Raw genomic sequence first — 17,371 nt, forward strand, 5'->3', positions numbered from 1 at the left:
CAGCTGTCACAAGCCCCCACAGAGGGGAGGCGTCAGGCGCGGGAGGCTAACGTGGGTGCAGCGGCTCAGTTTTCGGGCCATTCAGCCTGCTCACTGCTTCCATGCCACTGGACAGAGAACAGGCGCTGTTTGCTGGCTTGGGCCAGCAAGGTCTTGAGCAGCACCCACCTTACAGGGTGTGCAGCAGAGAAGATCCTTACTAATCTGACAAAAAGACTCCTTCCCCTATAAATAGCCATTTAATGGTCTCTCTCTTGGTTTTGTAAAATAGTTGAATGGATGGAATGATATGTACATATAAAGAATTTAAGAAAGCTATATCTTTAATCAGAGGCACAAACTTTTACGCACCAAAAAGTGTGAGGGAATGGATGGAGGATGGCAGCCTGGGGCTGGCTGAACTTTGCAAGCCATTACGCTGAGAAAACACCTTGTCTTTCTTATTTATTGAGTTTTTTTAAGGGTTTGTCATCCTTACAAAATTGCTGCAGGATAATCATGAATATTGGGGTGTGGGGAGAGCCCCCGTCAAACTCTAAGGAAAAGTACCTCCACTCTACCTGCCGTTTCATCATTTTCAGCTTTGTCATTCACAAGCAGGAATATCTTCCATTTCTGGACATTAAGTATCCGTCTGACATTGTTTAAAATCACCTTTTGCACCAAAGGCAAAGCACATGACCGCTGTGTAACATCAGGACCCAGCACTGTGGGCTGTGTGCGTTTCCCTTTGGATGCGCTCGCCTATCTGACTGCAGGGCAAACAGCGCCCTCTGCTGGGGATGCTTGTGGTAATTTGCTTGGTTGCGTGCAGCAGAAGGGGTATTTTTTTTGGGGGGGGGAGGACTTCTTGTGTTCTGTAGCAATTCCATGCTTTCGCCTCTTGCCTGAGCGTTTACGTGGAGGACGGGATCAGCATGGTCTCAGGGTTCTGGTTTGCGACTCGGAATCTCACTTCCGTGTCTGTGAGTTGTCACCCTACTCCTCTCTTCCAGGCTGTGAAATGTTCTCTGAATCAGATTACTTTGACTTTTTTTTGCACAAATTTAGAAAGTAGTCACTGCCACTAAACTACATCTAATAAAATTACACTGAGTTTAACAGTATTATGATTGAGAAAGGCTGATGGCTTTACTGATGCGTGCGTCTGTCTGTGTGTGTGTGTGTGTGTGTGTGTGTGTGTGTGTGTGTGTGTGTGTGTGTGTGTGTGCGCGCGCGCGTCTGTCTGAGTGACTGACAGATTGAGGGAGAGTTTCTGTGAGAGGTGCTCTAGAGTGACTGCTGAGCTCTTTGCTATGCTTGGCTGCTCTTGGTTCCTATTATCTGCTGTTAGTTTGTTAATCTCTCTCCCTTTTGCCGCCCCCCTCATTTTCTCGGAGAGTTGCCACAGCCTGTGCGTGCCTGGCCAGCTTTCCGCAGGATGACAGGGAAGATCCACTGTCAAGCAAAAAGGGCTGATTGGGTCTGTGGTAGGGGGCAGAGTCCAGTGCCAAGCTGTCATCACATGGGTCTTGTACACTGGGATCATCTGTGTGCTTCGGGGGATCATCCCACTTTTGTTTTTGCCCCTCCTCCCCCCTTTAGTTCCCACGCGCCCCCTCTTCCTGTTCTTGGTTTGTAATGACCTCATAGCTGTACATAGCTGTTTCCTGTAACATCATCAATATCATCAACAAAAGTGCTCCTTCGCTCAGTTTGAATATTTTGTGTTGGATTTACTTTTGTCGAGCATTACATTTGTTGTAGAGTTAAAGGAAACCAATAAAGTTTGGCATCTGCCCTGCATATGCTGGCCTGTGTGTGGTGTGCAGGTTTTGGCTGTGGGCTGGCTGACACCGGCCTCGCCGATTTTCCCATTGAGCGAGTGGTTCATGCTGAACCTGATCACATTCATCTTATGTGCCATTGCTTCAGAAATGCTTGTGGCATCGGTCTCTGTGTTTAAGTCTCCTGAGTGGAGGTGGAAAAGCCACACATTACAGAAGCCGATTATTCTGGGGTACTTCAATATTTAATCCACTTGTACATTTATTGTAAAAAATATCAAGGTGAGACGACTCTGAAGGTGTCTTGTTAAACAGCAGTATGTATAGTCACTGAGACCAGAAGCAGGTGCCAGGAGAAGAGAAAGGAGGGGAGAAAAGGAGAAAGGAGGGGGGGAGAGGAGAAGGGATGGAGAGGAGGGGAGTAGAGGGGTGGAGAGGAGAGGAGGGGAAGAGAAAGGAGAGGAGGTGCAGGCAGGGCCTGAGGGCCATCCATGCGGCACAGAGGGATATGCAGTGATTTGCACACTTTGATTTTCAGCTGTGGCCACTTGTAAAATTGCACCATAGGAAGCGAGTTACACCCTGAGCACTGCAGAAGAGCGTCAGTGACGGCACACGGCAGCAGACGGGACAGGACCGCAGGCGGCAGGCTGAAGCGGGCCGGAGCTCTCTCCTGTGCCGATAGTGTCTCTCACGTTTATGCTGGATTTGCCTTCTCTTTGCAAAAAAAAAAAAATGTGATTATTTACACACGGTGTGGAAATGAGTTCTTCTTATAAGTTCACTGCGATGTTGAATGATTACTAGCATCACTATATGCAAACAGGCCAGAAGGAGTAAAGGAGTGGTCTGCAGATGAAGCGCGGTTGAACTGTGATGACCTGTGGTGATCATGACATGCGACGTGCCTGTCCGTGCACCTGCCTGCTCCCGGCCGTTTCAGACGGACGACTGATCCCAGACCTGTTGAGGAGAAGGGGCCATAGGGCTTGACACTTGTGCCACGGCAGCTGGGCAGCAACTTGTGGCGCCGTCGGTCAGCTCACCTTGTTGACGGGCGTGAGTGGCGTGCGCACTGAGCCCGTGTGGAGGCGGGTCCTCTCGTCGAAGCCCCGCCCTGGCGAGCGCTCCCGCCGGCTGTCTAGCACACGGCCCGGCGATTTCTCCCGCTCCAGCGGCCTCGCCGGCGACTTGTCGCGCCGGAACTCGGTGCGACCTTCGCGGTAGCGGTGCGGTGTGCTGGGCTCGCGATGCAGACCGGCGCTGTCTACAGACATGGGCCCTGACGCCAGCCGCTTGGAGATATGCTCATTGTAGGAAGGGGGACCCCTCTTGTTTGGACTGCTAGGGACACGACATGGGACCAGTGAGCCGGGGTATGCACCAGCGGTACGCAGTCCTGATCCTGGAGTGCTGTTATCCAGGTTTTCTATGCTACCTGATGAGTTACTATCTGCCTGAGATCAGGTGCGTCATCAGAGAACAGATAGGATGGAAAATCTGCTGGATACTGACATTCCAGGATCACGGTTGCTCACCTATTGGATACACAAATTACTTCTCATTTGTTTTATAAGGAACACTGGGGGGCAGTATTACACCAAACCTGTCCCCACACGGACAGATTTCAAATGGCCTAACGCGAAATCCCCCTTAAGATCATTATTGATACTCACCTTCGGCTGGAGCTGCTCCGCTGCAGTTCCCTGGACTCGCGCACCAAGCTACCCTTGCAGCAGATCACCCGCAGCTTGTTCTGGTAGGAGGAGGCCAGGTAGATGGCCCCTGAGGAGATGGCCGGGCCCAGGTAGCGAGGATTGGGGACGTCCAGGTGCACATGGGCCAGCGAGCTGAAGCACACGCACACGCACGGGCGTCACATGGGAAACGGGAAGGAGCCTAATGACGGTCAAACATTCAGGGGTTACGGTCATCATGTGGTATAATCCCAGTGTGGGACCTTACCCAACACCATTGTGTCCCTGTACTTCGAAGACATCCAAGGAGTTGAAGTAGGTCACAAACAGATAGGGCTCCCTGAAGGCTGGGCAGAGGGACACACCCAAGTTATTCCTAAATGAGCAGCTCCTGAAAGAGCACGCGGGTGTATGCGGGTGGTAGGGTGACCACCTAATCCATGTCAGGGGGACACTGAGCTAGAACAGGGTTTGTAAGCTACCATTTCAATCAACAGGACCTGGATTTTTGCTGTGTGCTGATTGGTCAGTCTCCTATAATCATGCATGTGTCACTAATGTTAATGTGAAACAGCTGGATGAGTCTTTCTATCAAGGAAACAAACCAGTAAAAGCACAATAAGAATTGAAACATGCAACTAAGTATATGAGTCTTTCAGTTTAAAATCAGTTTGTAAAACCTGAAGTAGCTCACAGTGTCCCCCTCCCGACATGGATTAGGTAGGCACCCTAGGGGGTGCTGGTCATCGCTCACCGAAAGCCTGGGGCAGTCGGCTCCACTTCATGTCTTCTGAGCGGCTTCTCCGGCCAATGACATCGACGAATGTGCCAAACTCTGAGCCGAGAAAGAGAAGAGCCTCAGCAGCCGGCCGACCAAACTCACAGGGCTCAGTGTGAGCACCCTTCCTGGGCTGGACAGCATCCTGCCGACCAAACTCACAGGGCTCAGTGTGAGCACCCTTCCCGGGCTGGACAGCATCCTGCCGACCAAACTCACAGGGCTCAGTGTGAGCACCCTTCCCGGGCTGGACAGGATAAGCCTTACCTGCTGTCTGCACTCAATATACATTTACATTCTACATTCACATATTTAACAGACACCTTTGTCCAAAGCCACATATAACTGAAGCCCCCTTGGCCATCAGTCAGTCAAGGGCTCAACTATGAGTTTCTAGTAACAGAAATCCCAACCTACATAGCTACATACACAGGCCCTGGAACTCAAGAATTTTTGCTACTGGCCAACTGGGTTGGTTTAGTAGAAATACGGTCTGACGTAGTTTTTTTTTACTGGCCAGTAGGCTAGTGTTCTGTGTTTTGTACTCACCCATCTTCTAAATTACTGACCTCAAGAGAGTTGGCAAACTTAATTTCCAGCCCGAATGTACATGGCATGAATTTAGCTTGGCTTAGTATTACATCTTTTACAATCATTTTCACACTTGTCTCAATTCCATGTCCACTTTACAAAATGCACCCAAGCACATCAGTTATGCTTTGGTGAAAAATGCACCTCAACCAGCAAAATATTTCATACTTCATCCAAAAGTGATTCATGTCGCTAGGCCTGGACGATATGGCAAAAATTTATATCACGATATATTTCTTAATTTTGGTCGATACGATATAATTCCGATATCGATATGGACAATATTAAAAAGCCTCAGGAAAAAACTCCCGAGGACACGCACAATGGTTGTCTGCAAACTGAATTTGCAAAGTCTATAATACCTCCAGGCTCCTCCTATTAAAATTATATAATTTTTTTTTTTTAATAAAAACAGTACAAAAAAAAAAGGTTCACTTTTTTTTTGTATTTAGCCTTTACAAACAAGAAATGTGAAATAAACTATCAAATAAATAAAACTCTCAGACTCAGCTTATTAACAATAATATATTTCCATTTAAACTAGAACAGGCTGATTATTCATATACAGTCGAACCCGGTTATGTCGCCGGCCTAGGGGGTTGCCAAAAAGCGTCGAGATAACCGATGATCGAGATAACCGAAAACCAATATGGCAGCAATATATTAGCATGTGCTTGAAATGTATTTATGTGCGTTAATAACTGAGAATGTACATGCACGGGTTTTTGGCATTGCCGCGATTTGTTTGACGCGATCAGCATGCTATAAATATGTACATACATCGGGGCCGGTTCTAGACATGCATATATGAGGGGGCAGACAGAAATGTGAAGGGGGCACATGGTGGCGACAAAGGCGGGAAAGGGGTGGGGTGGTGCTCTGGATAACTGTTTTTGTCATCCCTCCCATCTTAAATTGCACTTTGTCAGGCCTCTGCCCTAAGACCTGTCCAACTTGGGTGTCCCACCTGAAGGCTAAGCTTCTGCTGGTGTAGCTCTTAGGGTCACTGAGGCACGCAAAGCCCCTGACCACAGTAAGGTGGCAATCCCTCAGGGGGAAAACTGAAAAGTAAAACAAAAAATAAAATAAAATAAAATATTCCTCATCAGATTAAAAACAAGACATTTACCTTAATTGGATGGCCTATATCAAACATATTTGAACCCAACAAAACACTTTTCACTATTGCCAATATTACCAAAACTAAAAAGGGTAGGCTAAGTTATGAAAAAGAAAAAATCAATTCACCGAGTCTTGAAATATAAAACTGAAAAATAGGATCGGTCAGGGTTCATTTCACTACGTGTTGTACTTGTTATAACTATGTATGTGACGAATAAAGAATCTTGAAATCACAACGAACAAGTCGCTCAATGAGAATGAATGACGTAACCGACTGGCTAAGCTGCTTCTAGCGCCAAGGTGGTTCAAATGGTACGATCCACACTAGGGGTGTCTAAAATCGTTTTACATAAAATTTTCCTACAAGGTGAGGTTCTTTCTTAAAAAAAAAAAAAACAACAAGAAAAATGTTAATACCCCCCCCCCCAAACTGCTATTTTTGTCTATTTGGGGGGGGTCTTGATCGGGGGGTATACAGTACCCCCCGATCAAGACCCCCCCAAATAGACAAAAATAATTCGAACCATGATCTCACTAGTCACTATGATTTTGACGAGAGAGATTGCTGTTTCCTCCAAACCTTCCGCAATCACGCAGCTCATTTCGCTTTGCCCTGCCTACTGAGAAACTGGCTCATTTGCATACTAACAGTGATTGGATGTTTAGCTGGGGGGAGGGTGAGTGGGGGATCTGCCGAGTGCTGCGTGAGCCCGCGCACAAACAGAACGCGGAGGGAAAGAGCGAACAGGAAGTGAAACTTATCATCTCGTTTGTGCCTTTTTCAGTGGATTTTTCAGCTACTGTAGTAAATCTTGTCCATATTCAGTTTGTGGGTAATTATTATTTTCTTCCTCAACTTCTAAAAGTTTGATTTAAGGGGGCAGGACGTTTGCTTAAGGGGGCGTTGCCCCAGCGTAGAGCCGGCCCCGACATACATGTTGGCTAACAAAAGGCATACCACCAACTAACAGCAGAGATTTACCAGTATACAATAAAAACCACCGTCGTTTCTTGATACAAACCTTTAATTATATTCTCCAACATTGAAAACACAAAGATCGCTCACAAAATCACAAAAAACCTGCGGGGTGTACTGTAGTTCGTTTTCACAAAAAGCTAACCAGTGTCAAAATTAAATTCACGAGTCATTTCCCTCTGACGCAGCTCTGAAAAGTATCATACACGTGGTTACTATGGTTTCTTTACAAAGTCTAAAATGCTTTGTTGCTTTTGCTTTTAACAGTCTGCTTGAAAACAAATGCTTCAATATTATTTATGCTGTCTAAAAAAGTTTTACCTGGATCACGTTTCACAGCTGCGTTGTTCAGCAAATTACCATGCGAATGCGATTTGAATACGCGCTGTTTAGCACTTGTGATACATTTTTAAAAGCCGGTGAATATATATAATATTCAAATGTATATCGAAATATCGGAAATGTGTTTAAAAATCGTATCACCGTTATCGAAAAAAATTATATCGCGATATATATTGATATCGAATTATTGTCCAGCCCTACATGTCGCCATGACTAAAGCATACGTTCTCTCCCATCAGACTACTGTGTCACTCACTGTGCAATCAACTAAAGAACATAAATTGAAGCACTGCAAAATATATGTTTCAGTGTCCTCTATTCTTGCATTGCAAATTAATAGCGGAAAAATCCCTTCAGCAACAACTACATCAATTTTTCCTGCACACCTGCACATTTCAATGCAAATATGACCATTTTGTATACATGGTAACAAAGCTGCAAACTAAAAAACTGAATAAACCTTTACTAAAATCAGAATAATCTATCTGATTTGAAAGGTATGTATAGTTTAATTTGTCAAAATGCAGCATATTTATGTCTACAATGATCTAAATTTCGCTAGGGTTTAAAGTTGTTTTGAACAGAGTATCTAAACGTCTGAAAATTGTTGCTGGTGTTGAACATCGATAGACAGGTATTCATGGATTTTGGAAGAAGTGGTGACAGTGTATTTTATCAAAGCAATGCAAAAGGATACGCCGTTTAGTTCAGAAAGCCTGGCATTGAGACAAGAATGAAAACAAATGTAAAGAACTGTAAAAGACCAAGTGTTACATAATGTAGGTAGAATGACAGTGGCTATTCTGTGGAGAAACAGGATTGATTGTGTCAGAAAGCTGCCTAATTGGTGCAATGAATGGCAAGATATTGCACTGAGGACTGGAGACAGACACAGGCAAGAGTACGTCAGCTCTCATGGTATATCCACCGAATGCAGACATTCAGCAATCATTGGAAAGCTGGGTCCATGCAGCCAGACAAAGCCCAAGAGAAGAAACAGTGCAGGTTATTTCTGGAATTCTAGCTGCAGCTTCATATCAGCTCCAGCTGAAGCGACAGCAAAACTGGAATCTGACCGTGGAAACAGAGAAGATACTCCTCCTTCTGTGGACTGCTGCTGATCTGCATGATGGACACAGGAAAGCTATGCGAGGCAGCCGCAATGACAGCTGAGCTCAGGGACGTGTCATTCTTGTCCAGGAACTCTGTCAGCGAGAGACGCATACAGTCACAAATCACTGGCCAAACACTTGCTCTCTGCACGATGTCTCTGCACCGTACAGCTACTTTGTTTTGACTATACAATGGTTGCTGATAGTGAAACCACTAAGGACCACCAACTGAATGATTGGTTAGTGTCTGCACCAATCAGGAGGTAGTACCTTCTAGCACGTACTGCTTCATCTCAATCTCATAGAACTTGTTGGTCCCAATAATGATGCTGTAGGTGGTGAAGTGAATACAGCTGCATGGCTCCAAGGTCTCAATCTCCTGAGAATCAGAAAGACAGCAGGGGACATGTGGCTGAAGTCAGCAGGTACCCAGTGCACTGACAGATATGGATCAGAAGCCTCAATATCTGCAGGTCCCAATAACTGGTACAGTAAAGGGGACTATTGGGGGTGGTGGGAATGTCACCTCCCACAGTGAGCTGATGCTGCCTGTGCTTCAGCCGGCTGGCCCTGGGCTTCACAGAGCAGAGGCCTGTGGTTTCAGCTCACCTTCCGGATACAGAATTTGCTGAGGCTGTCGTTGTAGCGCAGGATGATGATCTTGTTGGGCATCGCAGCACAAATGCATGGCCCATTATCAATCTACGAGTGGGAGGCAGCAACAAGGTGTGATGAGACGGGACAGATGGTGGGATTAGAGCATGCCATCGATAATCATCTGGCTCAACCCAACAGGAAGCAATAATCCAATAAAAGCCAGGAAAACTGGGTAGCGACTCCACATTTCGTTACTAGTACTAGTATACATTGGATAGCGTGACATGGAATATTTAATAATAATAATATAATTATAATAATAAATAAAAAATAAGTCATGCAATTTTTCAAATACTGAAATGCACATATTTTGAAACAGGCATCAGAGTCTCTTGGGTATGGCTAGGTGTATGAGTATGTACCGGAGAATGACGAAATGGCAAATATTTCTGCAATTAGACGGCCTACCCTGCCCGCAGCAAAAAGATGGCAGCCTTTGACAGTTTCAAATATGTATGGGGCAAGATCGGACTGGCCCGGAAGATGAGACTGGGACAATGTCTGCTTTAGCCTCTTGATTTCCAGTAGACACAGCGCCCTCTCACTTCCTGGAGGTGAAGCACAGGTGAGATATGCTCTGGTCATATTTTACCTTCAGTCAGTGACTTGGAACCAGGTTAACTGGAATAAATTCCATAGTATCATATATGTAAAGCAAGGATTTTAAACATGAGGTCTCCAGGAAGCGTGTGTATGTTTCATGCAGTCATTAGTACCACACTGACCCGTGATCATCAACAGCTTATCATGCTCTTTCAGGATGTGGATCTGAAAGACAGAGCCCAGGCCTGGGATGTGGACCAGAGAGTTCTTGATGATGTTCAGGGCATACAGACCTTCCTCAGAGCCAACTAGCACCACCTGTGGTGGAGGAAGAGGGAACAGGTGAAGAGACAGAGAAGGAGTGTCAAGACTAGGGGTGTGCAAAAATATTTTTTTGATGAATTCTTAAAATTCTTAGAATTTTTAAAAGTTTGTCCAATTGAATATTCATTCCATTAAGCATTTTTTTACAGTTTTATAGGTTAATTTCTGCTGTGATTAAACATAAGATTCTACCAGACCGGACTGCAACTCAGATTTTGGTGCCACTTAGACACCTGGAGCCCATTCCAGAAGCTGTGGGCACACAGCAGAAAACAACCCAGGACAGGGCTTTTTATATTATTATGATGTTGAAATTATTTTAAAATGATGTAAACAGAAAATGTTTTTAGTGTTCAGGAAAGATGTATTCAATAAAAGTTTGCCCAGTTACAGATATTTATGGCTTGATTTTTTTTGTAGGTACTGTATATGGTATTTCATATCTCATTCTTATCAAACTGATATTGATTCGGAGTCAAATCAAATCCAACTGAATCGAATCAAATCAGGGCATCTGTGCCAATACCCAACCTTACTTAGTCAATATCACATTACAGAGAACTTCTCTCAGCAATGAGCCTGTTTTTATTTTCTTGTAACATATAGGTAATATACAGCACTGAACCCCCGATGGTCCAAAACCAGGTAGTTAGCTTACATGCACGCATCAGTACCCTGGTCATGTGACACACATCTGCCTGAAACTCCGCCAGCTAGCAGGTGAACCCCCTGCTCCAGAAGCAGGTAACCCAGGTGTTAGGTGACGCAGACACTGGTTCTTCTGAACCAAGCCTGTGTACTTGGATATATTACGATGGTCCCAGGTGGACCTGTGCACCACTGCACTGCCAAGATTGTTCATCACAGATGCGGGCGCAGGGATTGCGATACTGAGCCCAAGGCCAGTGTTGCCGCTCTATGTCTGCAGGGGCTATACCAGCGTGACGCGAGACTGTGCAGGCTGCATCAAGCCACAGGACCCTTGGCACACCAGGGATAGTCAGTTATGAATCTGATCATGTTTTCCTCTGGCAGGGATGCAAGGCTCACAGAATACCACATGACAGCCACCATTATAAAACAAAACAAATGGTCTTTATTTTGTCCTGCTCTGGTTAATTAGCCATCTGCTAAACAGCACACTGATTAATGCACAAATCACACACCTGTGCGGGTCCTCGTTATGCTAATGAAAAAGCAGACCTGAAATGCTCACAGTTCACCCTGACCTGGAGCAATTAACCCAGATGTAACTGCTAGACTGTTGCCATGTCAACAGCATGCCACCTGAAACTTTTTTTTTTTGTTACCATTTCATACACTGGCTCTAATTTCATACCACAGATAACAAACAAGCTACCAGATTCTGCAATGTGGATATTAGTTTTTCCTTTTCCAGCTCTAAATGCAAATGCAAACATGCCTGAGTGTCTATACCAATGTCCAGGTCTGCCAACTGAGTGTCACGCATCTGGAGTGACAGTCACGCTTTCAGACTCTCACACTCATTCAAGAAATCTCACAGCAAATCTATATAATTCCACTGTAAACCTAACATCAGCTACATCATAAGTGTTGGGGTACTTTGCAAACCCTACAGACTGTTTACAGTATAATAAAACTGTTAATTACATGTAAATGCGTGTGCAGAGTGAAGTGCTGGTGGCAGATTGACGTTCACTGCTTTGCCACACCCTGTTCAGATACTGATGCTGAAGGAGAATCCGGCCAAAGATGATAGGCCCAGCAGCGGTGTGCTCTGCCCCCCCCCCCCCTATTACAGAACCACCCACAGCGGTGAAACATGGACTAAAATCCCAGCTGCCAGTGCTCTGGTGGCTGCTCCTACTGCCACTGTGTCTGTGCTGCTGTTCGGACAGCATCCCCGGCCGCAGTGAGCCAGGTCATGCACGTCAAACAGCATCAGAGCCCAGAACATACCTGGTCAGTGAGTGGCAGGGTGCAGTTAATATCCAGTCGATCGTCTCCCTCTAGCTTCAGCAGAGAGTTGCCCAGGAGCTTCTATAAGTGATGTTCAAAAAGAAAGAATAATCTTTGTGTGTTCTGACTGAAAACTGACAAATTCTCGGCCATGATGCAACTTTAGAATAACAGAAATAAAACACAATCAATACCTTAGTGCAACACTTTATTTCACTTTACTGTTCAGCTGTACATAAGAGTTCTTTACCAAATCCCCAGGATTTAAGCCAACATTTTCCAGCATTTACCAAGCTACCTGCAGCTCTAAACTACACTATGTATACGACGTGCTGCTTGACGGCCTTGACCAAAACTGGCCTATGATTCTTCACATCAGACACAAAGCAGACAGGAAGTTACACAGGAAGTCACCTCAACGCAACACTCCCAGAGGAGGCACAGGTCAGTGGAAAGGTGAGACAAACAGATTAGAGGGCTGCACGGGAATAGGGAAAGTGGAAATACTGGAGATATCTGCAGTAATCTGCAGGAAAGGGGAAAAATATATATTTCCGTGGTAAAAGTGTGAATGGAGATGATCTTTACGGTTTTCTTGCAGGGATGGTAACACTGTGGTAATGGTAATGAAATTGCGTGGATATGCATATTCTTATATCTCCTAGAATAATGACAAGGCCTTGTGTTCTGTTAAATTAGTTGTTCTCACCCCAACACCACCTAGTGGCCGTGTCAAGCGAGTAATTTAATAATGAATAATAAAGGCAAATATGAGCATGCTTAATTTTAGTGTTGGTGTGTTAGTGACGTGGTAAATGGTGGGGATGGTTTTGGTGCACATTGGGACAGGGTGGGGACAGTATTGCTGCATGTGGGGATGGGTGAGGACAGAGTTGGTGCACGTGGGGATGGGTGAGGACAGAGTTGGTGCACATGGGGATGGGTGAGGACGGAGTTGGTGCACGTGAGGATGGGTGAGGACGGAGTTGGTGCACATGGGGATGGGTGAGGACGGAGTTGGTGCACATGGGGATGGGTGAGGACGGAGTTGGTGCACGTGAGGATGGGTGAGGACGGAGTTGGTGCACATGGGGATGGGTGAGGACAGAGTTGGTGCACGTGGGGACGGGTGAGGACAGAGTTGGTGCACGTGGGGACGGGTGAGGACGGAGTTGGTGCACGTGGGGACGGGTGAGGACAGAGTTGGTGCACGTGGGGACGGGTGAGGACGGATGGAGATAGACATCATCCCCGTACAGCTCTCTAAAACAGAAGTGGCAGTGAACATGAGATATGTGTGACAGTGCTGTGGTCACCATAACGATTAACAGACGACAGACAAGTGCATGGAAGTGTGATCTGGCACCATTACTGTGTGCCTGCGGTCTGTGTTTGTGTGTGCTCATGTCTGTGAGCTAACTCTGGCAGGTAACCTTAGCTAGAGGAACATTATGAAGTACTCATTTTTAATTTTAAGTGTACGCATCATTCACAGAGGTACGTATTGCAAACAAAATCCTCAGTAAAAGAATTTTCATCAAAAAACATTTAAAGCTCAGCTCTGCTATTGAAGTGCCAGTTGTCAATTTATGCTGATGTGAGCCCCAAAGGTTTAACAGGTTTCGCACTGTCTATGGATTCTGCACCTGCTTATAGGGGGCCAGGTGTCAGTCACCTGCTCATAGGGGGCCAGGTGTCAGTCACCTGCTGCTGGGCTGACAGGGATGGGTGTCACCTGCATGTGGGTGTATGAAGCCGGGAGCAGGCGGGGTCCAGGGGGCAAGCTGCCGTTTACCTGGACCAGCGGAGAGAGAACCTTCTGTCTTTGGGAAAAGGCGGCCTAAACAGAGATCACGGGCCAATGGGACGAAAGGACGCAGCACAGCCAGTGCACAGCCACACCAGAACAAGCACGGTCAGGTGATACACGAGATGGGGAGTGGAAACGGAGAAAGAGGCAGGGAGGAAACAGAGAGAGACAAAGACAGGAAGTGACAGCGACATCAGCAGGTTACTAATTCTTTCACTGAGTCGTCAATCAGGCACAGAACTGCCTGATGTACAAAAGCTTTGAAATATGTTCCAGTAACTGGGGGCTGGGGGTGTAAAAATATAATTACATTAAAACATACAAAACTGACTTGGCATCTTAAGTCTTATTGATGTATTTTGTATAAGTGCCAAACAGCTGGCATTGGTTAATCAGTCGCATTAGTTGCCTGGAGAAAGTTTGCTGCATTCTTACATTACCTACATAAGAGGAACCTTAGCTGCAGGAAGTGCAGTTATTCCTGTGTCTGAGAGTGAACAAGGGCCACTTGGACCTGGATTAAAGGAAGTTACTCTCATGATAACAAAAGCACAGTTACTGAGCAGCCAACACCAGCATGGTGTGGATACTGACAGCATCCACCAAAATTCATGCCAAGTGATGCATATTCCTGGGTGAATATGGGCCGTTTTCCCATGTGAACCACATTGGGGGCTCACACTATAAGCTGGAAAGGCCTCGGTAAATAATGACTAGATGTAAATTTCCAAACATTTAGCAAATAGCCAAAAGCTAAAAAAAACTCTGGAGGACAAAGTAGCAGATGCTAACAGCAAAGCTATCAGCAAAGGGCAGAAGTAAAGAGAAAGAGGAATCAGAAGGTGACAGGCCTTCAGGGCAGCGATTTTATCCGGCGATACTCACGGCGTCGGCCTCCGCCTTCTCCCGAAAGCCACGTCCGCCGGCAGCCACCGACTCCAGAACCGCCACCCAGCGCTGCTTGTCAGGGAAGCTGGGTGCCATGAAGTACAGCACCTGGCCTGACCAGCATGGGGCGTGGGGACGGGACTCCAGCTTCAGCACGTAGGGGACATCTGTGGCCACCAAGCAGGAGGGGAAGGAGCACACGCCGCCCAACATGGGGCACATGACCTTCATGCAGGTATGTAGCTATTGGTAGACCTGGGGAGGCCTAGGCCTGCCTAATCACATAGCTGCTGTTTTTGTAACAGATCTGCTATCATTAGGCGCTGTCATTACAGGATCTGACTCAACCGCGGATGTGAGTCGCACATGTGCCAGCATTGAAAGCCAAATGCAAAGAACCATATATGTCCGATTGCTGTGAGGGGCTTTACCATTGTGACTACAGACAATTATAGGTAATCAGCCATTTTATAGAAATGTACGCTAATACATGAGACGGGCCTTAACTTTCTATGAGTGATAATGGTGTAGGTTTGGCAGAGGGTTTTAAGTCCTTTATTACTTTATTACTTTAATAGCTTAATATGGTTCACTGAAACTGGCAGCGCATGTGCGACTCACATCCATGGTAAACTCAGATCCTGTAGTGACACGTACATTCCCACCACAGGAACCATTTTCCGGAACCAGGAACTTTTGTTGTGTTTCCGCCGCAGGAACTCAGTCTGAGGATGCATCTCAATACATGGGCTGCATTCTTCGAAGGACACAGTCTATGAAGATGTAGCACTCATAGGCTGCATTCTTTGAAGGTCGAACAGAAAGCGTCAATTGGGCCTACAGATAATTTCCTATTTGTGTCACCGACTGTCCCTGCCCTTAACCCTTGAGTCACAAAGCACCATTCCTATCGCCTAGCCGGGACACACCCACTTCACCTCTGCACAATGAACCTTGGGATATGTTGGGCTGTATAGGATCCATCGCATGCATCCTTCACTGAGCAGGAAAAGAAGGATGCATTTCTAGAACGCGTTTGAAGAAGCCTTGGAAATGGGACAGGCTTGTTGCATCACTGGGATACACTCAGTCTTCAAATGCAGCCTTAGAAGGATGCAGCCCCTGAATTCGGACAAAGCCCAATTGTAGTTCCTCGGAGGCAGTTCAGGAACCCTACTTAGTCCCTGGGTGTTTCTCAATACCAAGAATGCAAAGATTGTGCTTGCAGTCTTGGCAAGACCAGTTCTTAGTATTGGAACAAGTCATTGGCAATGGAAGATGACATAAAATGGGTACATGAGAACAGTACGGTCAAGTACGCATGTTGAGAAACACTCCCTCCTTTTCATTCGAACATAAACTACTGGGGTGGGGCTTACAGCAACAACTTGCTGATTGGTTGACCACAAGAACCAGGCTAACTTGGACAGAATTTGCGCATCAGTTACATTTAATATATCAGTGCTAGTGGTGAAACTTGCCAGTGCAAATTGGAATAGCAGTACATCATTTTTTTTTATTCTGCGGAAAGATCGATCTGCTGGTCAGATTTAATAAGAATAAAGAACATGTTGCAGTTCATATGTGTAAAATATGAATAAAAGGCTATGTCCAGTTTTGATCGCGATCCATCCCCCCAATAAACATATGACTAACAAAACGACTTGTTCATCCCCTATTGTTTTGGGGTGGCGGGGCATGAAATTACATGTGAAGTTTAACCTACAAGCTTTTTGCATCTGGAATATCTAGCAGGGAGAAATTTCACAAACTAACACATTGAAAAGGTGGCATCCTATGACAGCACCACACTTGAATTCACTGAGCTCTTCAGAACAACCTGTTCTTTCACAAATGTTTGAAAACCTGCATGGTTACGTACTTGATTTTTTACACTTGTGGCAGTGGGTCTGAATGAAACACCTGACCCAAATTTTTTATCCATATAGTGTATATTTCATTGTGTGCTCCACCCACTTTTATTCTGGCCCCCGTGCAATTTCATTTTTGGCTACACCACTGCTTCCAAGTCATTGTGTTCACAGTGCAGAAAGCTTAACTATAGGCAGAGATACTTGATGAGAAGTGATTAATGGGGTGATTAAGGGCAGCTGTCAGTCTGTACCTGACTTGGCGGTGTGGATGAGCTCGGATGTGCCCACGGCTCCGTGCACGGTCAGCTCGCCATCTGACGGACACAGGTCAAGCTCCTCCTGCGGCTTCACTGAGTCTGAGGCACACAGAAGGGGTATGGTCACATGGGGATACGGTCACACCGGGGTACGGTCACATGGGGTAATGGTCACACCCGGATACGGTCACACACGGGGGAACGATCACACATGGAGGAATGGTTACACGGGGTACGGTCACACGAGGGGTACGGTCACACATGGGGGAACGGTCACACGTGGGTACGGTCACACGGATGGCATAGAGGACAGTCCAATTTACCCTTAAGTTACTTAACTGAAAAAAACATAAAAAAATTAAACAGATACAAGCATAGTCTTTCAAGATTATTCTGGACAAAAAATAAGGGAATGACTGTTTTAAGGATAAATGATTAGTTATGAAGGAGCACAGAAGCATCCCAGTGTGCCCAGCACGGGGTTCTGAACCTTCTCGGGGCTCGATCTCGTAGACAAGCACTTTGGTCCCATCCAGCACCACGTACTTCCTCTCCCAGACAGGACCCCTCTTCCCGTTCCTGTGCGACACACACACAGCTGCCATGAGAACAGCAAGGCCCCCTCCGCAGGAGGTGTCAAAAAGCGGCCAGGGTTCTAGAAACCAAGGGGAGGGAACTCCTGCTATGGCACCA

General features: G+C 46.1%; 1 protein-coding gene across 16 annotated transcripts in view; it reads right to left on the minus strand.

Moving 5' to 3' along the window:
• Positions 1-842: 842 nt before the first annotated feature.
• citb (citron rho-interacting serine/threonine kinase b) overlaps positions 843-17,371 on the minus strand; it is a 60,854-nt gene continuing 44,325 nt past the window's right edge. For 5 of the 16 annotated variants that reach the window (XM_023840815.2, XM_023840824.2, XM_023840826.2 and 2 more), the window contains 15 exons: positions 17,169-17,257; positions 16,673-16,777; positions 14,545-14,714; positions 13,645-13,689; positions 11,850-11,930; positions 9,767-9,902; positions 9,450-9,589; positions 8,994-9,086; positions 8,655-8,763; positions 8,349-8,477; positions 4,218-4,298; positions 3,732-3,810; positions 3,443-3,616; positions 2,813-3,110; positions 843-2,729 (listed from right to left, as the gene is read on the minus strand). In XM_023840815.2, the coding sequence (XP_023696583.1) occupies positions 2,706-2,729; positions 2,813-3,110; positions 3,443-3,616; positions 3,732-3,810; positions 4,218-4,298; positions 8,349-8,477; positions 8,655-8,763; positions 8,994-9,086; positions 9,450-9,589; positions 9,767-9,902; positions 11,850-11,930; positions 13,645-13,689; positions 14,545-14,714; positions 16,673-16,777; positions 17,169-17,257 (1,753 nt within the window). In that variant the 3' untranslated portion in view covers positions 843-2,705. The remainder of the gene's footprint in view (positions 2,730-2,812; positions 3,111-3,442; positions 3,617-3,731; positions 3,811-4,217; positions 4,299-8,348; positions 8,478-8,654; positions 8,764-8,993; positions 9,087-9,449; positions 9,590-9,766; positions 9,903-11,849; positions 11,931-13,644; positions 13,690-14,544; positions 14,715-16,672; positions 16,778-17,168; positions 17,258-17,371) is intronic. The other 11 variants (XM_023840827.2, XM_023840829.2, XR_002841674.2 and 8 more) reach the window with 10 other exon arrangements.

Source organism: Paramormyrops kingsleyae, chromosome 2, assembly GCF_048594095.1.
Source record: "Paramormyrops kingsleyae isolate MSU_618 chromosome 2, PKINGS_0.4, whole genome shotgun sequence".
In the NCBI taxonomy this organism is placed as follows: domain Eukaryota; kingdom Metazoa; phylum Chordata; class Actinopteri; order Osteoglossiformes; family Mormyridae; genus Paramormyrops; species Paramormyrops kingsleyae.